General features: G+C 42.5%; 1 protein-coding gene across 2 annotated transcripts in view; it reads left to right on the top strand.

The window, feature by feature from the left end:
- The first annotated feature begins 1,927 nt into the window (after nt 1-1,927).
- GPM6A (glycoprotein M6A) overlaps nt 1,928-24,986 on the top strand; it is a 141,687-nt gene continuing 118,628 nt past the window's right edge. The window contains exon 1 of one of the 2 annotated variants that reach the window (XM_056855974.1): nt 1,928-2,424. In XM_056855974.1, coding sequence (XP_056711952.1) covers nt 2,388-2,424 — 37 coding nt within the window. In that variant the 5' untranslated portion in view covers nt 1,928-2,387. The remainder of the gene's footprint in view (nt 2,425-24,986) is intronic. The other variant, XM_056855975.1, reaches the window with a different exon arrangement.

Here is a 24,986-nt window from a genome sequence, read left to right as displayed (position 1 = left end):
AACTCCCTCCCAAAGGAGATTTGTCTGTCTCCCTCTATCAGTATCTTTTGCCAGCAGGTATAGACTTCCTTGTTTTGTCTGGCATACCTCCAATAATGATCATTGACCCTACTTCTAGTGTTGTTTATTTATGTGTTTTTAATAGATTTTTTTTCCATTTCGACTGAATTTAAAATTGTTTAAATTTTTTTTAAATGTTTGATTGTTTTTCACCTTGTGGATGCTGATTGGGTGGAAAGGTGGCATAAAAATGTTTTAAATAAAAAAAAGTATAGAATGGTCATATAAAAACAAAGCCTGGTGAGCGAATCTTTCTCCTATTACTGCTGTGTAAAGCTACAAAAACTATCAGCATTGGCTACATTCAGACATAATGCAAAAACGTGGTTTGTTGTTATGAAAATGAGCTTGGAACATCTTCAGGCTCTCACTCTTCCCTCCCCTTCCCCCTTTCTCAAGTCAGTCTTAGACAAATAGTCGTTTGTTATATACAAATCACATACTGTGGATGGTTTCTTGCCTGAAAACCGGGATTCCAAACCAGGATCAATCCATGGTTTGGCATCTTAGTAGGTAGGCAAGAAACAAACCATAGGTTGTGGTTTGGACATAATAAGAAGATATAGTTTCTTGAGAACTAGCAAGTCTTTAATCTTTGGGGTGTGCGAGGGGAGGTGTCCAAGCTGAGGATTTCCAAAGCGTGGCGTAGTGGTTAAGAGCAGTGGTTTGGAGAGGTGGACTCAGATCTGGAGACCCGGGTTTGATTCCCCACTCCTCCACATGAGCGGTGGATGCTAATCTGGTGAACTGGATTTGTTTTCCCACTCCTACACACAAAGCCAGCTGGGTGACCTTGGGCAAGTCACTCTCTCAGCCCTACCCACCTCACAGGGTGTCTGTTGTGGGGAACGGAAGGTGATTGTAAGCTGGTTTGAGTCTTCCTTAAGTGGTAGAGAAAATTGGCATATAAAAACCAACTCTTCTTCTTCTCATCATGACAAGCCATAGTTTGCTGTTTCATCTTAACGTAGCCACTCTTATTCTTATAGGTAAAGTGTGTAAACCATTAGATTAAAATACCATTTGGGATAACTTATAAGTTTGATAACTTAAAAATATTTGCAAAATGTTTTCCTTAGGCAGTTATCAATGTTTTCTGGAAATCTAATAAAATAAACATTAACCCACCCCCATTCATTCTATATGTTGGCATTCCAAGGAGCTTGTGTATCACCCAATGGCTCAGCAAATGCAAATTTTATTTTCAGACTGCAGAATTCATTCAGTTTGCATTCCAAATCAGACTGCAGAGCTCCCCAAACAAGCAGATGCCCCCATGAGGTACTTAACCTTTGCCTTTTGTCAGCAATCCATGACACAACTGTTTTTCTTACATCATATTGAAGTGGGGCCACCTTGTCATACAGTTTGTACACTACAAGACATTGAAACATCTTTATGCAGAATGAAAGTTTTGAAATATTTTAGCTAAGATCTTAATATTTAAAATAATATTTAAAATATGTGCTATCTTTACATCAAAATGATGCTGAGAATTTTAATGTACAACATTGTGTTAATATTTTCACATCTGCATACTGTTTGGCCAAGATTTTTTTAAAGCAGATTTGGAGGGGAGATTATTTTGTGTGTGTCTGACATATATATGTATGTGAATATGTACACACACACACACAAACACTGCAGAATCCTTTCTCAGATTTTGAATTTTGTTGGTCTACTTCAAAATTCTTCTAATTAAAAAAAGCACAGCAGGGCACTGTTAATGAAATGAAATATTAGCATTCTGTGTAAAAGGGGAAACAAGAATTGCAGTACTGCTGCATCTAAAAACTACAGGCATCTGGGCTTTCCCACTTTGGTAGCAAATAGGGGGAATTATGGGTTCATGGTCTGCTTCATGTTAGGAAGACACCCCTCCATCTGTTCGCAGTTCAGCCTGTTTCCAGTTTAAAGCACAGATTTCAGTGCAAACATCAATTTCTTCTCCCTGTTTTATATGCAAAGCGAGCCGTAGGAATCACAGTTATACTGCTACTGGGACCCCTACCAAATTTCTCCCCCCACCCCCCAAAAATCACAGGCTTTCCCTTTGAATACCTGCTTACAGTGGTACACAATGGACAGCTTTGAGAAGAAAAATTGATAATCTTCACGGAAGAGTAATTTGAATGAAATTGCACTTGACAGCCTGTCTCCAAGCAAGCAAGGAGAGTGAGGGGAGCCTTAGCTGAGATCCGAGGACCTGCATTAAACCATTAAAGCTCTCGGAGCTTTCCGGGGAAAATAAATTCACAGTTTTCCCACCATCGGCGTGAGGCTTTTGATTAAACCTGTGCAGCAGTTTCTAGCGAAGAAAGGTAGCCATGGAAGAAAATATGGAAGAGGGACAGACACAAAAAGGTATTGTGATACAGTAGTTGCCTGTTTGTGTGGGGTTTTTTGTCAGTGGGTCTTTGCCTCTCTTTTTTACTCTCTCTGTCTCTGCATGCCACTGGAAATGCTCACGGTGATGGCAAACGTGGGTTTTCTGTCCACTTCCCCCCCTTAAATGTCATTTTGCTTCTTGCAACAAGCTATGCTGTGAAGATTTGCAAAATTGCTTGCAAATATTTTAGGCATAAGGAATTCACAGCACAGCTCCGTATGTAAAACACTACCACTGCTGCAAGCATTTGATGTGAACTGTTTCCCAGACCAGTCTTTGTTAACCTTCATTTATTTCATGTTTTCACGCTTGTCTAGCTGGGTCAAGGGAGCCCGGTGTGAACTATGCGAGAGCCACTCACACACATTTGTAGCTAGTTGCATTTAGAAATCTAACAAAGTGACCATTATTTACACCTCTGAATGGGTGTCCAGTCTAAACAAAGACACTGAGTATATTTTGTAAATTTCTGGTAGAGCTGCCCGTATTTCTTTCTCTCCCCCCACTTTCTCTTGCGGTCTGTTGGAAGTGCCTTGTAATATAATGTATAACGAGGGGGGGAATGATTGTAAATGGTGAAAGATTGCAGGGTTGACGTTTCCTTTCTTTCCAGTTATGCACAGTGCATCTTCTTGTGTTTCTGAAGGAAACCCAGCCGATCAACAGTATCCATATATTATTTTACCTATATTCTCTAGTGAGCATTGTATGTACCTGGCATGTCAAGAGTGTGACACCTTTCAGAGGACACACCATTCTGACTGTCTTGCACAGGCGATAATCTGGCATTTTATGCACTCTTTGAAGTCCCCCTTTCCCCATCTTCTCCACCACAGTCCTGTACTGTCGCATCAGTGGCTTTTGCGTTGCTATGTGCATTCTGGGATTATTTAGACCTATTAAAGAAAGAGGACATTTTATAGAGCCAGCGCAGACATCATTGATATTCCAATAGTTTTCAGTAATTGAAGATGGCTTTGGGAGCTGATGGAAATGTTATATATTATTTACATACAAACAGCTGGTGTCTCACTTGATTCCATGTTCCAGGTTTCAGATTTGAGTTCAATCCGCTTGTTAACATGTAGGGATGTCATGCTTCTCTCATTAGACGTGACCCATTTAGACTGCACACAGCCTTACATTGTTTACTAACTCTGAGTAGTGCAAATGGCTACAGATACGTTTATATGCATGTACATGTAAAAAAAGAATTCTGATTTCTATAAGTAATTTCTTACATGGAGGCACGTTTTCTTCCCAAATGTCCAAAACACAGTATGTTTTTGAAAGCGTATTTGCAGTGTCCCAGATATAAGCATATGTAATTGCTTATTCTTTAAGCTTGAGCAGCTTGATCATCTTCATTGATGTATGGTAATAAAAATCAGAGGCATGCCAAATTGAGGTAATCATTTTAGGTTTGTTTAGGGTCTCCTCTGTCACACGTGTGGTGAAATAGCACAAGATTATTATTGTTAAGAGAAAATTCAGTGGAAGGGTGCCCACCTGATCATCAATGAAAGAGATTCCAAATGCCTCACCTTAAGAAAAGCCTGCAAACATCCTCATAAAAACAACGTGATGTATATCAGTTAATGGATTCTATTAACAGGTTGGCACATATGAGACTGTCCGTTTTCAAATGAGGGGCATTTGGAATAGCCAATGGCCACTCAAAATAGTCTGATTAATAGTGTGATTGCAACAGCTAACATGACAGATTCTTTTCCCAAGCACAATATGCCATGTGTTAAGAGCCCTTTTCTCTTTAGTGGAGCCCTGCTGTGATCACGAACGCAAGCATTTATTTTCATTTTATCAAGGGACCATTGCTCTGGCGTTGCTTGGGGAGTAGGGGAGCAAAACAAATGTTTGTCCAGTCTTTGTAAAAAAAAAAAAAAAAAAAACCAAAAATTACCTGTTAATGTTTTTGTCCTCAAGCATAAACATTTATCGAAGAGTCTGAGTGAGAAAATGAAATTTGTGTTCTGAATCGGGATGACGCCTCTGTGGGAATCATATCAGCTAGCTAGTCTTTACAATGATGTAAGGGCTGTCCTTTGCATTGGAAAAGACCAGAACCTTGTGCTGTTTCTTCCCAGAAATGTTTTTTGCACAGCAGTTTGTGTATATGATTTTCTGTTTCCTTGAGCCTGTATGGTATGCCTTTTTGTGGTCTGACTCCACTTGCTGCTGTTTTCCATTGCGTAATGTTCCTGAACAGTTAGTCATGACACAATCATACAAATGTGTTTTCTCCCCTCATGCTGCCATCTTGGCTGGAACCGTTTCCTCCCTTCTTCTCTTCTCTGAAAATCAATTGAAGTATAAATTTTGTCACTGCCTACCACATCCTCCATTCCTTACACCAGCAGAATGCTTTGAGCTTCCCTTGTTCAGCGCTGCAATGCAAATGGCTTGCAGCCATCATGGAAACGGTTTAGTTTTATGTTGACGAAGCTTGCAGATATGATGCAGCTAGTGCAACGCGTGCCATTTTATTTCCTCAGAAATTATTTTTTGGCATGCAGTAGACTGTGCAAAGTAGTGCACCTGGAATAGTGATATCAAGGATGTCTCTGCTAAATTCAGTGTAGGGGCCATTGCTCATGTCTGCACTTCATCCGAGAGTACAGTTCATTTTTAAATTATGGCAGAAATCCAGTAATCAAACCACAGTCCTTTGTTGTCCTACTAATATTTCCCGGTTCTGACAGTCTTCACCCTTACTGTTTTGATTTCGAGGGGCCTCAACTGTGGAAGAAGCTGCAGTGGGATAAGCCAGTAAACACGGGGCTTACAATTAGAAACTCTAGCTTGAATTGTGTGGCTGTGTTTCCCCCCCACCTGTAGAATGGAAATGATTCAGATATGTTTTGCAGCATGATAATGGTTTAACGTTAATTCTGCAAAAGGCATCTAACGTATGGATGCCAAGGAGAAAAGAACATTGTGTAGTTACCGACTATGATAGTGTTGCTTGCATTAGTGACTTAAATATAGTGCATTTTATAATAATAATTGATCAGGTCTTTTAGTACAGCCTGTGTTGTGTGTTTGATATATATATTTGATGTTTTAATTTAACAGAATGACTGATTATCCAGATGTTTGGGAACTTCTTCACACCATCTGACCAAATGTGCTTTGTTTATATTGCTGTACCTCAATGATAGAGGCCCTTTCCTTTCTTGATAACACACCACCCGTCCTTTTTATGAACTACAGCAAAGAACAGATTTGGCTACTAGATGGAATTCTGAAATTAGATCCCAGTTTAACTGTAAAGAACACGTTGGCTCAACCATGAAATTAAGATTAAGTTGAATGGTGACCAGCAACCATTTTTCATACTAGGTTTGGATTGTATCACCATAACCATTCTTTCTAAGGCTGAGATTGGTGATAGAGTGAGGATGTTCCTTTAATGCCAAAGGATTTCTAGGTAGGGGGATTGAACTTAGAATATGTGCACCTGTGTGTATTCGTTCAGCCCAGTTTCATTCATCCTTAAGAACTCTTTGGGGGAAAACTAAGCTGGAGAACATCAATGGAGGCTGATTTTCCACCTCAGAATCTTGGTGGTATAGAGACAGCTGTTGTTCTGTGACAAAACAATTCATGTTGCCCTGAAGCTCCCTGAAAACAACAGGGGAGAGGATCCTAGAGAGAGCTGAGATTGTTTTCCAGGAGTTCTTGGGCATGGGGATGTTCCCCAGAGTCTTTCTAACTGGCTGCTCCTCTTGTTGGAAGAAGGAAATCATCCGGGGCTTGACAACCCTTCAGTCTCTACATCCTTAAGCAGGCAGGCCAATGTAGGATACTTAATTCTGTAAAGTTGGTGGGGGTGCAGTGTTTAACTTGGGTGATTATGCAGATCTGGAGTAGATGAGAACAGTGATGGAAAACAAACATCCGGCATATTGTAGCAGGGAAGTATTAGTGTTGCCAGTTCCTTGACAGAAGTGAGGATCACCTCTCATTTCCTGCTTGAAGCAGCAGCAAGAGAAAAATAAAATAAAATGGCCATCACACTTCTCTAGGAATCACCTGAAACTTTGTGGTAAAACCATAGAGCTTTTGGCAATCTTTCAGGTGGACTGTCATTGACTCTGGGGGAAACCTGGAAGTGACATCAGACATGTCTAGGAATGGCTGAAAACTCTAAGGTTTTACCATAGAGTTTCCAGCAATTCTAGAGAGACATGACATAAGTTCTGGGTTTTCCCCAGAAGTGATGTTAACCCATTGCTGACAGTTGCCCCCACCCCCCACCCCCTGGTCTCCTGCTGGTGGCTAGGCCAGGCCTGGTCACCCTAGGAAGTACTCATTTGTTAAAAGCTATAAAATGTCCAGGACAGGTCAGGAGGTAGATATAAGTTAAAATTAGCATTCAGAATATATTTGCAGCCTGTCTTCCGATGAGAACATCCAGACATACCACCAAATTAATGTTGGCTGGAGCTCCTGAGTGTTGTTGTTTCCCACTGTTCCATTTGCTCTCAGCTGCTATTGTATTCTCTTGCCCTCTACTGCCATTGCCTTCTTTGGCTGTGGGATGCTGCATTAGCATTCTGAAATTGTAGGTGGAGGAGCAGGAGGAAGCAACAAGACTCTAGCCATCATTCAGTTCAGGTTTAAGAATATACTTCAGGAACTGAGTAAATGTTATCTGAGCTCTTCTTTTATCTGTCTCCAACCGATGTTTCCTAGCCAGTTAGAAGGATTATGTATCATGCAGAGTGAATTAGAAGTTCCATAGCAGTAAGACCCTCCAATCATGTCAACTACTTGACTTTTCAATTTATGAATTGTATTTCATATGTGAACCAAAGCCTGGGATCTATATGTTATGTATTTTCAGTTAATAAATGTTTATAGAATTGTTAACATTCCCTTTCTGATAGGAATAGAACTTTTGTTTACTTGGTTTCATTTTGTGGGTTAAAAAAGTGTTCAGATTTTTAAAATATTATTATGCCATGCATTGTGGCTAGGGTTGCCAGCTCTGGGTTGGGAATTTACTGGAGTTTTGGGGTGGAGACTTGAGAAGGCAGGATTTCAGGAGGGGAGGAACCTCAGCGGGGTATAACACGTTAGAGCCCACCCTCCAAAGCAGCCATTTTCTCCAAAGGAACTGATTTGTCCCATGTTGTGACATTTGGGAAATTTTTACATTGGTTTCAATAGGACATACAGGGTTGGATTACATACAAATTTCTGCAGGCACAATGGGGGCAATTTTTACCAATCTCCCTTATCTGGGAGACTGTTGATTTCCTCCAATAAACTATTCCTGGTGGTCCCCTATACCTTAGAATCAGTTTTTTTGGGAGCTGTTTTGTGCACCTAAAGGAGTGGGGAAATCGGTGTCTGCAGAAATTTATTTAAAACATTTATTAGCTGCCTTTCCACCTTGCAGAACTCAAGGTGGCTTACAATGTTAATTAAACAACAATTATGCATAAAAATCCCTAAAAGACCACAATTTAAATTCTCAATTAGGACTGCCAATTAAAAAACAAAAATGAAGTTAGTCAAAGGCAGTCCTAAATGAAACTGTCTTCAACTACCTCCTGAGGATTCCAGGTGAGGGGGCCACTGGGGAAGTTGTTCCATAATCATGGGGCTGCCACTGAAAAAGATCCTCTCTGGTGCGCCCATTGGATGAGCTTCTTTGATTGGTGGGCTGGTCAGTAGAGCCTCTCCCTGTGAGAGGCTGGGGAGGGGCCTCCCTGGGGAGGGGCTGTGGCTCAGTGGTAGAGCATCTGCTTGGCATGCAGAAGGTCCCAGGTTCAATCCCTGGCATCTCCAGTTAAAGGGACTAGGCAGGTAGGTGATGTGAAAGACCCTGGAGAGCCGCTGCCAGCCTGAGTAGACAATACTGACTTTGATGGACCAAGGGTCTGATTCAGTATAACGCAGCTTCATGTGCTCATGTGATCCTAATTTCTGGGAAGGAACATGGAAAAAGACACTCCTTCAGATACCCCAGTTCCATGCCATGTAGGGCTTTAAAGGACCAAACCAACACCTTGGGCTCAGGAGCAGAAAACTACGCTGGGTACAACTTGGGCTGCCAACCCCAGGTAGAGCCTGGAGTTTTTCTGGAATTGCAACTAGGGCTGTTGAAAAAAAAAATTCGGTTCGATTCAGATTCGGCTGAATTCAGCCCATTTTTATTCAGGAAGAGCCAAATTCTGAACTCCCCCTATTCGGATTCAGGGAATTTGGCTTGAAATTTGGTGTTTGCGAATAAATTTGGCCATTTAAAGCCATTAAAAACACATTTGCGCCTTTCCGCAGCTCTGGGGAAGGCATTTTTGGAGGTAGAGGTCCCAAACTTTCAGGGTAGCTTTCAGAACCCCCAAGTTTGGTGAAGATTGGGTCAGGGGACCCGAGTTATGGGGTCTGGAAGGGGTCCCCCCCATCCGCCCATTGGAATGAACGGGAGCCTGCAATCCTTAATGTGCATCTAGAGACCGGCAAATCCAAGGCAAAACCTCCCATTGATTCTCGTTGGCTATTTATGTATGGGAGGTTTTGCTTTGGATTTGCTGCTCTCTAGATGCACATTTTCCCCAGCCAAATTCTCAAAACTCTGCAGGGGAGCTTATTGTTGAGATTTGAGAATTTGGATGGGGAAAATCTGCATCTAGAGAGAGTAAATCCAAGCCAAACCTCCCATTGTTGTGGACTGATAAAAGGCGGCGTTGTTTACAATTCGCACCGCTTTACCTTGGGAGCAAAGCCCCACTGCGGCTCTTACATCCGAGTAAGCAGGCCGGAGGATCAGGACTGCCCGCCCTTTCCTCTACATTTTGCTTCCTCCTGTCACCGCTTCCTCAGCCCCAGGGACACCCAAAAACAACAAAAACCCGGGGGGGGGGGGTTGAGGGAGGAGACAATGTGGCTGAGCTGTCACTGTCAGGGGAAAGGAGAAATCCTGAGCAGGGACACCCGCGGGGTGCTGGGGAGGGGGGGAATAAGCAGGATGCTGCATTGTACGGCACACGACACCACTGGCGCATACACACATGCACGCCCGCTACACACCGTTCCCTCCCCCCCCATCGTGCAAAAGAAGGAAAAAGCTCAGATTCCACAGACACGGCACACAGAGGCAATCAACCCCCCCCAAGCAGAACCCCCCCCCATGACAAGAAGACGCAAATTCCAAACGAAGGAGAACAACGGGGCAGCCAGAAGAACAACGGGGCAGCCAGAGAGAGAGACTCACCGACCCACACTGACCTCCAGGCAAAGGTGGCAACCAGTGAAAACAGCAAAAAAAACCACTAGCACAAAGGAAATCAACCCCCCCAGCAGAATAGCCCCTCTTTTGCTTCCCCCCCACAGAATCTCCCCCCCCCCACACACACACAGGGAAAAGGTTATAGAGAAAACCCCCAAAATGGGTCAAACTGTGGATGTCTTCTCTTCCAGCAGAAGCAGGGGTCAGGATGAGTAATCCAATCTGATTCCAGCAAGCAGCAGCAGGTCAGCTCAGCTCAGGATCTATCACAATCAGCACAGGAGCAGCACAGGAACAGCAGCAATGGAAGGAATACAGACTCACACACACACACTCTCTGGCCATTTATGCACAGGAGGTTTTGCCTTGGATTTGCCGCTCTCTAGATGCACATTTTCCCCATCCAGATTCTCAAAACTCTGCATGGGAGCTTATTGTTGAGTTTTGAGAATTTGGATGGGGAAAATGTGCATCTAGAGAGCGGCAAATCCAAAGCAAAACCTCCCATGCATAAATGGCCTCTCTCTCCCCCCCTCGAGCCGCACAGCAACCCAGGACCACGCACACGCACCCCCCCACACACACACTGGGATCTCTCTCTCAAACACACAGACACTCTCTCTTTTTCTCCCTGGGCCGAACAGCGGCCAGGCTCACGCACTCATCCGCGACTGATTGGCCAGAAGACCCAGCTTGGCCACCTATTGGCCGCGGGAGAATGCTGATTCGGGGTTGCCGAATTTGTACGAATCGTCGTTTTCCCGCCTTTTTTATTTCGGTTCTCTCTGAACTAGAAACCGCCAAATTGGGGGAAATTCGGCTGTTTTTCAGTTCGGATAGAACCGAATCGAGAGCCCTAATTGCAACTGATCACCCTGGAGAAAATGGCAGCTTCAGAGGGTGGACTCTATGGCATCACGTCCCTGCTGAGCTCCCTTCCCAGACTGCCCCAAACCTCCAGGAATTTCCAAACCTGGAGTTGGCAACCCTAGATGCAGCTCACATTCTCACATGTAATCTCCCACTCCTCAACAATTGGAAAGAAATTCTCAGTGGCTGTAGCCTTCACATAAGGGTTCATTCCTTCGAAACTGTAGACAGAAGGGAGAGTCCTTATTTCATAGGTCAGTAAACTCTGCCAAATGGAGCCATAGAGATATCCCTCCGTCTTTCCCCACCCTCCCCACACACAAATGAATTGTGCTAGGTTCATTCAATTCAGTGTGTTTTTGTCCAGCCCACACTACTTATTTGCCAGTATTTGTCAACGTGTCAGTGAACTTGCTGTAGAAAATTAAATCTTTCCAAAAACAGGTAAGGGAGATAAAATGCTGGGTTATCCTTCCTCTGCATATTCCATTTTTGGGAAACACAAACACTGCTTTACAAGTGACGTGGAAGGCTCCCATCTTAAACTGGAGAATCATCCAAAGCTAATTTCCCTAATCAGTGCTGTGATTGTGGGAAACATTGTGCATAGAGACACCAGTCAGAGCTAAATACTTTGCAGCACAAACATGGATTAACTGTTGTGGTTGGATAAGGCCCTGTCAGAAATGTACCATATAAGGAAATTTAACCCCCCCCCCGTTTCTTGCTGTCCCAGAGAAACAGAATCTTAAAGGTAGCATAGGGAAATAGAAAGTGAAAGCTGCAGGCAGCTGCAAATATTCTAACATTGCCAAACAAGAACCAGAATTGGTTTAGCCGGCTTGGAGCTGAAAGTCAGAGGAGCTTTCGTTTTCATTGGTTACCCTTCTGAGGTTAACTAACAGGGTACGCTCAGTTCAGATTTTGATTAGTTGCTTCCAGACACACACTCTTACTTGTTGACTGTCTCTGTATTTTCGACATTGAGTATAAGATAAATATGTAAATTCTACCAAACTAGATTCAGCAACTGTAGTAGTGATTATTATAACATGAAGTCTTGTTGAGGATAATGAGTACAGTGGAGAGCCAGCATAGTGTTTAGGTTGCTGGTCTAGGCATGGGGAGATGTGAATTTCAGTGAAATTCCATGGGTGGGTCCTTGGACCAGCCTAACTTCTCTCACAACATTGATGTGAGGATAAAATTGGAAGAGGGGAGAACCATATATTCCACATTGACCTTGGATTAAAGGTAGGATAAATATATAACAAATAAATAAAAGTTTCCTGAATTGTTTAATAAATGAGTCCTTGGTCCAGATTTAGCAGAGGAGGAGGAGGAGGAGAAGAAGAGTTGGTTTTATATGCTGGCTTTCCCTACCACTTAAGGAAGAATCAAACCAGTTTACAATCACCTTCCCCTGCCGAAAACAGGCACCCTGTGAGGTAGGTGGGGTTGAGAGAGCTCTAAGATTGCTGTGACTAGCCCAAGGTCACCCAGCTGGATCATGGTAGCTCCACTTTTCTTGTTGAGACAGAAGGTGGATTACAGAATTATAAAGCAATGGACACATAAAGAATAATACAATAAAGACAGTATAATACATCCAATAAGCAACACAGTATGAAGGGGAGGAAAAAGCAAACTGCTTCAATTTTTCACAGGCAATTAAAATGTAATCCACCTTCTGTCTCAACAAGAAAGGTGGAGTTACCATGATCTATAAGGATTTTCTTATGGGCAACCTGTTTATATTGAATATATGTGCCTGTAATTGGCTCTAGAGACAGACTGGGTATTCTCTTAGTTTACTGCTCACTGCATTGTCTAAGACTTTCTAACAGGGCTTATAGAGGCAGTTTCATGTTCTGTGGGAATTCAAAATTCACACTTAGTCCTCGCTGATTGGTGTTAATGGACACTGTGAGAGAAATCAGGATGCATTTGCTGACCTACACATGCCGCAGGTCATAGACTTCACTTAATATTTTGCTCTGGTATGGAGAAAGGAAATCTATGGGCGGGGGAATGCCAACACCAAGTCTGTTGTGAGCTTTGTAATAACAGGTTTCTCCAGCTTCTGTTGGGGTGAGAAACTTATTCAAGTGACCTGCTCTCAAAGGCTTTTTCAGGATGATCTTGGCAAGTTGTCAGCTGACTTGATGAGCTTTCTTGTCAGTACTGGGTTTATTTCTAGAATAGAGAATTGGTATGATTGACACTATTACTCCTAGACACCCTCTTCACCTTTGGAGAATTAAGGCAGGTCTTTGGTACTTTGATGAGGTATTTGAGAGGTGATCTGCCGCTGGATTCAGTGCAGGTTGCAGAAATTCATAATTGAACATGGCTTAGGCCCAAATCAGGGCTTTTATATGGTATATTGGTGCAACAGAAATCTTACCACTTCGCCAGCATTGCATTTGCACTGTTCCAGGTTTTTAAGAGACTCAAACTTACCTGGTAGAACCATCAACAACATTGCAAATAAAATCATTCATACCTATTTGGGCTTGGATGCTTCATTGGGAATTCTGTCTGAATCTCCTTTTTCTCTCCCCCCCTCCTTCCCTGTGATTTTTCTGATATCTCAAAAATGATTTCCTTTTCATAGCATTTGAAGAAATGAGTTTTGACTCACAAAAGCTGATGATGGAATAAATGTTGTTAGCTTTCAAGGTGCTCCTGGACATCTGCTTTATTTTCAATCCCTCCTTCCCTTTGAAAGTGCTGGCTGCAGTTGCATCGGTTAATTTCAGTTCATTTAACAGTGAATGCTGTTAAGGTACTTGGCCTGTGGCACAACTCGCTGTCTTGAAACTTACCCTTCTTGAATGGTTAGGATCACCCATGAGATACTAGCCTGATCAGTATAATGGTAAACACTGTTGCTGGAAGAAGTTCCTGCTGCTTTGAAGGAAATGGTGCTCAATCTCTATATAAAGAAACCATCTGAACTACAGAAATTGTAGTCTGATTTTTGGATTGGATTTTTTGGGCAAGTTACTTGAGAGTGTGGAAGGTCAATTTTATTTGATCTTTGAATGAAACTCGTTATCAGATCTAGTTTGGGGGCTGCTTTGGTTGTCCTATTTGGCAATCTTTGCCAGACGTTTGTGCAGTGAATGTGAACCTGCTAATTTTCCTGGGGGTCTCAACAGCTTTTGTGTATGATCATAGTACTCTTCTGGTCTTTCTCCCTGGAAAATACTGCTTTGTGGTGGTTTCATTCCTTCTTGGACAACAGTCTTCAGAAGGTGATGCTCGGAGATTATCGGTCCTCCTTAAAGGATTTAGCCTGTGGAGTTACTTAAGGTTCATTTTTTTCTCCCATGTTTTTAAAGATACATGTCCTTATATATTTTCTTCTGAGAAAAATGAAAATATAGCATTAAAATAACATTCTATGTCTTACAAACCAATGAGTAGCTATTTGCCTCATACCATTGATGGATCAGTTTAATAAAGAGGAATGCAATCACAGCATTCAGTGTGAAACTAAATTTAAATAGTTTAATTATGGGATTCTGTTAGCGCCACCCGTAGGTTATGTTAAGGTTCGGGCCTTGGTGCTTTTGTCCCAAGTCAAATAGCCAGACACACAAACCGGTTAAGAAAAAAAAGATTTATTATGCATAATAGGCCACTGCCAGCAACTCAATGGGTTGCTAAGACAGTGCGCATTTGACACGAGCATAATGTCCCTTATATACCTTTATGCTGGTGTGTGGTAAGACAACATTATGACTTGCACGTGACATACAGCAGTACGTGACATTTAATAAAAACGTACTAGTGACACCTGAGTTAGTATAATCAGTGCTGGAATGTGGACTGGCAATACATTGGTTGTTTTACTCATATGCATAGATGTCAGATTGTCATCTTCTAGCATAGCCTCTGGATACCCACTATCATCCTTGTGATGTTCCATAAACAATATGCCTTAGATCTCTGTTGTCGCTACAGGCCTTCTATCTATGCATCTTGTCCTTTACACCAGCTTCCTTGCCTGTCAGCATTCTTTCCCATAACATTCCAGTAGCGCAGAGTGTAATCAAAGTATGGATTAATACAAAATCTAACACAGAAAAGGATTGATTCAAGATCTAATATGGCGTGTCCCCTATCTATTCTACCAAAGAATCAGACGGTCACTTTAAAAATGACCTGTGCAGTATGTACCATAGTGTTAAAGCACAATGTATTTTTTCTGCATAATTTCATCTTGTTTCAAAGTAAGAAAATCGATATGAGTTACAGTATCCGTGTCCGAATGAGTTGCAAATCTATCAGTGATGCAATTCATTGTCATTTTAACTTGCAGACAGAAGCTCAAACCCCTCCTGTTTTGTTGTTCAACCTGTTTGGTCTTGATTGCGTAACAGTAGATAGAAATGGGATTTTTCTGCAAATATTAAAAGAAATATCAATTTGGCACAGGCTATAAACACAGGAGACTATGTAATGCACATGCTATTAATAGAACTGTAAGACAGTGCAATAGCTGGTGACCATAAGACAGTACAATAGCTGTTTCTCCCACCTTTCTACATATACTTTCCCTCTTGAGTTTGCATGTGGGTGTGTACTCAAGGTGGAAAACACAATACATAAAAGCCACAAGCATAATAACATCTGGGTGAAGACAGATTAGGTTCCATCTCTCCCTAAGTGCGGCCAGTGGGAGCTGATGGAATGGTAGTGAGAGGGACAGTAGAAAACAGCAATGAAGGGAGTTGAAGGCAGCAGTTAGGGAGTTGAGAGTGAGAGAAGCTGGCTGAGTGAAGCTGCGGAGAAGAGCTGTTTAAAGCTGACTGAAAAAAGTCAAATTGTGAAGATCCCAAATGCAGGAACAGGAAAACAATTCAAAAGTTAAATGGAAAAGAAACTTTGTAACCTCTACCTGTCTTTCCACAGTGTTATGTTCAAACCATAAATAAAAGTTAACTTCTTGTTTGTTTAACCCTGTGGGCTGCATACATACCACATGTCACACCGATGAAACTCCTTTCTAACTAAAGATCTCAGTCTCTATATATTTTAGGATATGAATAAATGGTGGCAGCATGTGAATGGAACAGTGTCCCCAACCCCAATAACTCTGTGCAGTGTCTGAGTGAGGGACAATTAATGAAGAAGGCTGAGTAGATGTGTAATGGCCTGACCTACCTGTCACCCTGAACCTGTGGGAGAGAGAGTGGTAGGCACTCTTTGTGAATGAGAAAAGTGTGTCACAATCTGTAATAAACAAGTCACAATAAAACCAAAATATCCCAGACCTACAGAATGTCGTCTAACCTCCTGTGCTTGCAGGCAGAAGAATGTCGCATAAATAAGATCATACCATTCTGGGGACAGGCCAAAATTCAAATAATGTTATAATTAGTTCTGCATGCCCCAGTGAATTTAGGACTAGTGTTCCTTCAACAGCAGTACAGGAAATGACTTTTGGAACTGTATGGATTAGAGGGTTGAGAGCATATATTATTGGGATGTGGTATTCAAATAAGCCAATCTTTTAAAAATGCATTGGGTTAGAGTAAGCTCTTCAGCATGCCTAAAATGTTTTTTTGTATCCCAGCCATAGCTGTGCCTACGGTAACATGTCAAGGTACCAGATACCTGTAGGTCAAAGGATATGATTGGTAAAGGAAATCTAGGAAGAGGAAGGGGGTAACCACACCTAAGCCACTCTCACCACCACCCCCAGAGCATGTCACACCGATGAAACTCCTTTCTAACTAAAGCCATATGGGATGTTTCAAAGGAAGAGGACAATCCCATAACAATCCATAAACCTACCCCAAATTTAGGAGAGCTTTTAGTTTGGTCTGATTTAATGTCCTACCCTCTGCACTCTTGGAAGGGAGAGATCATTGTGTACCATAGCAGGAATATATATGCCCTTGTACAGGTGGGGAAGTTGAAACTGCTGGACACATTTTATTGCATTTCCCTTTTTATTTCAGTGATAGAAATGATTTCATTACTTCTACTGTTGAAAAATGTCCAGGTAGGTCAGAGGAATCGTTTATTTCCTTTTTCCTCTTGGTCCATGACCTTTGGATTATGGATAAAGTGGCCAAATTTTGTGCAGCTGGTAGAATCTGTCATAGTTCTGTATTAATTTAATTGATTATATTTGCTTGTCTTAATATAATTTATGTAGCTAGTTTTTCATGTAGTGGAAGAAAAAAGAGGGGAATAAGACCCAGCCTAAAAATAGAAGCTGGGTACCCGAGGTTGGGTAAAAGGAATATATTAAAATAGCACAATGGCATATTCTAAGGTTGACATCTGTAACCACAGTTTTTCATGTAACATTTCTAGTAAGGTATTTATTCTTGTGCTGGTCTTTGTACCAAATAATTCATTCACTCAGTCCATCAGTCTATTAAACTGAAGTACGTGATTATTATTTTCTTCAGTCTTATAGTCACCAGTGGAACTAACATGTGATTAGTTATTTATTTACAAAACATGTATCCTGCCTTTCTGCCCTTACAAGGGCCACCAAGGAGGCTAACAATTTTTTAAAAAATACATGAAAAAATTACATTTTAAAACCATTAAAATCAACTCCCCTTCCAAACACATATCATTAAAATATCATTAAAATATGTACAAAACAGAGTTAAAATGCAAAGTTAAAATGCAAAATACAAAATAATAAAACATGGGAAGGATGTTTGAGGGAATCCAAAACAAAACAAAAAAAAGTCTTCACCCGCTGGTGGAAGACGGCAGCACGCGGGGACAGACAAATTTTCTGGGAAGAGAGTTCCAGAGCTTTGTGACCATATGAGAAGGCCCTCTTCTGGGTTGCCTCAGCCTAATCTCAGAGGGTGGGGGCACCTGAAGCAGGGCCTTCGAAGATGACCGTAGTGGTTGGAAAGGTTCGTAAGGAATCTTATCTTACACCGGTCCACTTCATCCTAACTACGTTTAGGTTACTGTATATTCAATCTGTTCACAGTTACTGTTCCCTCCCCACCAGACCTTCTCTGCTCAGTAGCCATCCACATTTGCTTTACCTGATAAAAAAGGCTAGGTGAAGCAATCAGGAAACTATACGATGCATCTTTCCATTCCAAATCCAAATTTGGAGAGGAAGATAAAAAGCTGCACATTGTATTAAAACTGATCCTTTTTTTGCCCCAAGCTTGTACCAAATTGTGCTTAGAATCCTGAGCTGGATCCAACCAGTTTTTTCCACTCCTGAAAAAGGAAGGATGGGGGTCACCTTTATCTACCAAAAAGGCTGTGCTGAGGATCATGGAACCTTAGGGTTGCCAGCTCCCTCTTCGCCATCGGTGGGAGGTTTTTGGGGCGGAGCCTGAGGAGGGCGAGGTTTGGGGAGGGGAGGGACTTCAATGCCATAGAGTCCAATTGCCAAAGCGGCCATATTCTCCAGGGGAACTGATCTCTATCAGCTGGAGATCAGTTGTAATAGGAGATCTCCAGCTAGTACCTGCAGGTTGGCAACTCTATGGGACCTACATGGACAAAAGCTCATGTGGAGGCAAAGGCTGTAATAAAGAGGGAATTGGGTGGAATTCAATTAAAAAGCTGTCTGGATACCACCCCCTACTTTGGATTTTTGCTGCAGTGTAAGTGGAATATATGAAATTTTGCTTCCATCTATTACAATACATATACTTTATGTGCCTAAGGTCCCTGATTCATTCTCAACTATCTCCAGTTAAAAGGATCTTAAAATGTCATAGAAATTTCTGTAAAGATCCTGCAAATCAGAATCCACAGTACTGAGTTACATTGGTGTCCAGGTGTGGCCTCTCACCTGGCCTCCATCCCAACAGAGGGCTTTGTATGGATCCTTTGTATTACACAAGATATTTAGAGCATGTAAATCTATATGTTGGTTTTGTATAGGAATTATTTCCTATCTGTATTATTTTTTCAACAGTGCAATCCTAAACAGAGTTATATTCTTCGAAGCCAATTGATTTCAATGGATTTAGAAAGATAAAAACCTTTGGGATAGTGCTGTAAAGGAGGCATTGTTGTACTTGTGTTACTCATACAAATGAATCATTAATTTAAAGAGAAAACATTGGGTATTTGTAGAATGAGGATAATTGGCACAGTTGTGTCTGGACTTTTGGAGCAGAAGGAATAAAAAAACACAAACCTTCTGTCAGCGGTATCTTTTCTTTAAAATGTTTCATAGGCGAGAGAAGAAAAATAGCTCTATTTTTATCTCCTACTTAAGCTGGAAAATTGGTGTTGGTGGCTATATGGTACATTCAGTGTTCACACGCATGATATAGAACTGCTTTTAAGTAGAATGCAAGGCACAGTTTTGAATTATTGGGCGTTATTTTTGTCACAATGTATTGATACTATTGGCAGGAATGGGTGTGGCCGTGTTTTCCTTTATCAGGCTTTGCAGGTAACATATACTGCAATCTGTGTAGCATTCATTGGAAGAAATCCAGTGTGAATGCTTGACTCTGATGACATCACACTTTTAAGCAAACAAGGTTCATCTGCGTGGCTTCTATGCTGTCCCACATTGGGACTACGCAGGCGCAGGGCAGCCACGGATAAGATTTGTCAGCTTCTAGCAAAATCTAAAAGAGAGTGCTCCCCCTCCCCTTGGGGCATGCAATCTCCCCGCCCACGGTCACATGACCCAAGGAGGAGGGAGCACTCTTCCCTCCAGTTCTCCAACCTGCATAGAAGATCCACCAGATGAACAACAGTTACAGGTAAGTGAAACTCTGGTTTTTTTGCACTGAAATGTTTGCAGTGCAGTAGCATCAAAAACCACTGCACATTGAAGTCCTTTAGATCTGATGCACACACGCATGTTTGTTACAGACTGTGACAAGTGTGCGAACTGACTTCATCAGAGTGATATTAGTTTGGATCCAGAGAAGCACAAATGGAGTTTTGCTTGTACAATGGAGCTTTTATTCTGCCTCCTACTTCCTGCAGTTCCTTGAACCCCAGTAAAAATTTCTCCTGGGGGTCTGGATGCCCTCCAGAATGACATTGTATGTGATATGAGGCAGTGCTGATGGAAGTGATGGAAATGGGAGGGCTTTCCACTTGTGTAAATGGAAGTGCCTTCTTGGTTGTGTAAGTGTCTCTTGGGATCCAACCCTGTTGTTTGCCTTTACATCACTTGATACAAAAATAGTATGAGTGATACTTAATACTGCTCACAGTGGTGCCAAACATGTATGTGTGGGGCGGCGGCGCATGAACCAGCATTCAGATGAGTCAGTTCCATAGAGATCGAGCACAGGAGTAGGGAGTCTTCTTGGCCTGAAGGCCACCCCCCACCCCATGATGTCTACCTGTTAAGATGTTAATTTGCTGGCAAACAAAAAGGCAGGGGAGAGAAAAAATGGCTGCACTTAGTCTGACCTATTGGTACTACCAGCTCCTCAGGGGTGGGCCTTGGTCCCTTTGGTGGAGAACTGGCCCTTTGTACTGAGTAAAATGGTCCGGTGTGCTGCTGTTTGGCACATGTCCTGGGGGTTGCCTGTCCCTGTTCTAGTGCATAGTGATGGCAAGACACTATACAATGACGAGAACCCTGGGGATATGGATAGGGTTGCCAACCTCCAGGTACTAGCTGGAGATCTGCTATTACAACTGATCTCCGGCCTATAGAGATCAGTTCCCCTGGAGAAAATGACCACTCTGGCAATTGGACTCTATGGCATTGAAGACCCTCCCTGCCCCAAACTATGCCCCCTCTCAGGTTCCGCCCCAAAAATCTCCAAGTATTTCCCAACCTGGAGCTAGCAACCCTAGGTATGGAGTATTTACATGAGTGGAAGTGGGGGGATTTTTACTGATTCTCCGTTCTTCTATGGACCTCCATCTCCTACCTCATACTGTTCCCGGAGTCTCCCATCCCCCAAGAGCAGTATTTTGGGCTGCCGTTCTTCAGTGAGCAGAAATTTTCAGCAGAATCCACGTCTGGGCCTGTAAGTCCACCCCATGAAGTAATTCTTTGCAAGATGACTCAGTCACCAGATATAGCTGCTGGCAGGTTGAACTACAAGCTGTTCAGTGCTACTGACAAAGGGGTAATAAGACCTAATGCTTGGAAGTAGACATGCAGCTCAGCTCTGAGCTACACCATAAATACCTAGAGGTGAGGGGCAATAACTGCGAAACTTAATAGAGCAGCAACTGCTAATGCTTGGAGCTGCAAAGCTACTGCTGAATATCTGTAAAGTCTGGTTTGTTTAAAGTGGGACAACTTCCACAGTTCACAGGTTCGTTGTCATGGCATCCAGAATGTTCATAGTTTAACATTTATCCGGTTGTTCCAGTGCCATTCTTGGTTCTGTCTTCTGACCCAAGTCTTAAAGCAATCAAGTCAACAGACACAGAATGAGAATGATGCTTTTAAATCTACATGTGAATGCATTACAGTGGCAGGTGGGCAAATGTTTTCATAAGTACTCTGGCCAGATTAATTTTTCATAGGGGACCCACAGTTCCCCTAATTTGTCTCAATTTTCCGTGTGAATGCTTCCGATAATTTTTGCATTATGCATTCAGTGTTTGGCAAAATCCATAAAGGAGTCTTCCCCTCCTCCCCATTTGGTTTGCTCATGAGTTGTCTTCTTAGCACCCCCCTGCCTCCATTTTTCTTTTTCATATTCACCATTGCTCATATGTTTCTGCAAAAAAAAAAAAAAAGTACTTCTGTTGTCTTGGTGATGGGATGGGATAAATTCTGCTGTTATTAACAGCCCTACAGATTCATTGTGAAACAACACATGGTTATATTTCAGATAATCTAACAGTAAGTTTTAGGTGAAACATTCCTCTTAGTACAAGGAATCCCTTTCTATGGGTTATTGTGTTCAATTGAAATTAATGCTGGTACTGTGATGGACGTTCCGAAACAGGTTTTTTGGCCTGTCTGCAAATGACATAAGGTCTGCCCATACAACAAATCAATGTGTGGAAAGGGAGGGTGAAATTGCTCTGCTTTAGGGTTGCCAGGCCCTACCTCTCCTCTGGCAGGAGATTTTAAGGCACATTTCAGGATCATGCAGCAACTCGTGGATTCGCCGACCCGTGTGCATGTCACTTCCTGTTTACAACCGGAAGTCCCGCCTCACAAGAGGCCTTATGCCACTCAAACTCATAGTTTGAGTAGCATAAGGCCCCTCATGAGGCGGGACTTCTGGTTGTAAACCGGAAGTGACCTGCAGCGGCGTGTATGCGTGTGCATGTTTGCCCGCCGACCGTCAGCTGGTCAGCAGGTAAAGGGGCAAATGGCCGGGGGGTTACCCGCCACCACCGGGCACCTGGCAACCCTATTCTGCTTGCTTCACCCTATTCATGTTCATCAGATCTTGTAGACCTTACAATGAATGTAAGGTGTTTGTGTGATGTGTACTCTGTAAAACCTGTATGCACACGCTGCATTCATACATGCTCCATTCACAAGAAATGAGCAGAGGTTAAGGTATGGTGCTAGATAGCATAATCCCTCTTGTATCCCCGCCCCGGACTGACAGCACACACAGCCGTTGTGTGAATGTTCTGATAATCTAACATTTCCCATTACTTGAGACTCACATATATGTGTGTATATAAGCTACAAGGGACATACTCCTTCCTGCACAAGCTGCGAGAAAAGATATCTCCACTTCAAAGTTGTTTGTGGGAAAGCAGGTGGCAGAGAACTGAAGCCACCAACAGGAGTCCTTCCTATTCTGTCTATGACAATGTGTGGCACTGGGTTTGGGGGGACAGCAACCCAGACCTCCTGTGCGGAAGACATGATGAAAGAAGCAGGCAAAGCAACCTCTGTGATGTGGATGCTCCACCAGTCACACCCATAGGCAAGGTGTGGTCAAATACCTACAGTGTGGGACAAAGATGGCTGGTGGCCTTGGCAGCATCTTTAAATTTGAGAGGAGCTTAGTGGGCCGCCCTGAGAAGACAGGGGGCTGGAAACATGGGGGCAGGCCTGCATGCTAGGGCAGGCTTTAAACACAGTGGTCAGCCATACCCTGGAGTGGGCAGGAGAAGGTGGAGCTAGAAGGAGTGAGGAAGTGAGGAGTGGTGAAGACAACCACCTCCTCCTGGTGCCAGGGTGATGAGTATATCCCTGAACACCAGTAAAAGAGTTACTTTGAAGCCACTCTCGGCATCTGTGTTCATCCCCCATGAACAAATATGAAACCCAGTCCTTTACACGTTCTGCTGCGGATTCCGGTCCTCCAAGCACCCCGGGAATCCTCAGCCCCTGTTACACAATGCTTGAGCACTACCTAAATTACTAATACTCCCACTGGTCTGTAACCATTTTACAATTTTCCCTGTTGTTTCTGCTATATGTGCTGTGACATTCCTATTGTTTTCCTTCAATAGCCAACCCTCTTAGATACTAAATCTGTCTTATCACAATTGTTGTCCCTGTTGCAAGCAGCAGTCCTTTATTCAGCCATGTAACCATTCCATACATTTTTTTTTGTTGAATTGTTATAAAAATAAAGTTGACAAGCTGCGAATGGTCCAAAAAGAACTGAATTTGTGCAAGCACCATAGAAATAAATTGGGCTTGAGTGATGGACCAGCTACAATAGTAGCAATTTGGCTCAATTGCAACACCACAGAGTACAGGTTTTTTTTTTTTTTTGCCGTGTACCCAGTTTAGATGTTGCTTTAGAACTGATTCACAAATGTTGCTGGAGTACAAGTTGTACATGTGGTTAGGCAAGGGGAGTGCCCTTCAGGCTCATGTGCCCTCTCCCATCATGCAGACGGCTGTCAATGTGAATTGGAGCCTGTGCATTTAAATATCTATGTAGCCACAGGTCCCGTCTGTCACTTTTTCGTAGCAAATGGATACTTCAGTACTGCCCACTTCTGGTCTTATTAGGATCACATTAAAGGTTCTGGGAGTGTCAGAAGAGGGAACACAAGCCCAACATTTTCTCCCATCTCTTGCTTCACATGCGTTAGGGCCATGTGCAAACCACCTTAAATTGGTTCTGCATGTTCCGCGCCAGTATATTTCCCATTTAATCTGACTTGAGCCTCAGGCATGACTGGTGGATTTTCTTTAATATGGCATTTCAGTAAATGGAAAAAAAGAGAGCTTCTTTTAAGCTGTTGCATTAGAATTTGTAACGCAAAGTGAAAAGAAATAAATCTCAATTTGTGTACATATTGCTCAGTGGAGTAAGACTATGAAGAGAAGAGCAGTATCCTTTTTTGCACTGGGGAAGTAGATCATCATGATGCCTGCTGCCACATAAAAGAGGTTTTATTCAATAAACTGTCATCTGGTATAGAAATCCTTTCACTTTGAGTGCTTTGATGATTCGAAAGCCACATTCATAGAAACAAACAAATTGTTTCATTGATCACTTGTCCCATAAGATTCCGTACTTTGTTGAGACATTGGTAAAGGAGACCCTGATAGTTTAAATGCTGTGAAAATGTGGAACCTTTGCTTCATAGCCCTTTATAGAACGGCACGTGATGTGCTTGGATGCCATCTTTTGAGTCCACTGAAGCAACTGAATGGAATGAATGGTGGCTGGGGCTTATGCCAGTGAAACATTTTGAGAGCTTCTGGTAACAGCGTGTAAGGCAAGGTTGCTGTGAACACTACCTAGTATCGTAAAACTCTCCTGAAGAATAGTATAACTATTACAAATAGTCTTCCTTGAGAAGGAATAGTGACTGGTTAGCTCTTGTTCTTAATTCTGTTCCTGTCGAGAGTGATAAACGTGGTACTAAAAATTCGTCTACTGAAAATAAAAGGATTAATGGGTTGGATCCTAGGACTTCCTTCTGCTTAGCTGAATCTTATGACCATATCCCACTTCATCTTCCTTCAACAGAGAAAAGACTTTTTCAAATAGCGCATGACTATTTTCTGATGGGGAAAGGCTTCCTCTGATGAAGAAAAGTTTGGTGGAGGAAAACTTGTGGGAAAGTGCCCATAGGATACAACCCTAGGCGACTAGATTTCCTATTTCATTTTATTTCAAAGGTTTATCTGTTACTCGTTAGTTGTGGTCTGTGGTCACATTGTGAAGCAGCACACAAGCAGAGGTAAAGGGAACAGAGAGTATAAGGAGCTACACTGCATGCCCAACGTTTTAGCCAGACACCTTCTGCAGATAGCAGAGAACTAGCAGTCATAGCAGTCACCATGCAGCATTTGTGCTTTAACTGCTCTAAGGTGCAGCTTCCATCAAGGCTCAACTCAGAAGTTATGGCTGGCTTTGAACAGGCGAATCCTACATAACCACTAAGGAAACATTGCTTGGTTGTGACTTGGGCACCCCTGGCATGCTCCCAAAATCTTGCAGGTATGCTGCTATACGTATGTATTGTCCCAAAGATACTTTGTCAGGTTTTCAGAACTGGAACATAATGATC

The sequence above is a fragment of the Euleptes europaea genome, chromosome 9, assembly GCF_029931775.1.
Source record: "Euleptes europaea isolate rEulEur1 chromosome 9, rEulEur1.hap1, whole genome shotgun sequence".
NCBI lineage: Eukaryota > Metazoa > Chordata > Lepidosauria > Squamata > Sphaerodactylidae > Euleptes > Euleptes europaea.
The sequence above is the reverse complement of the archived record's forward strand: the minus strand, read 5'-3'. Positions and strand labels throughout refer to the sequence as shown.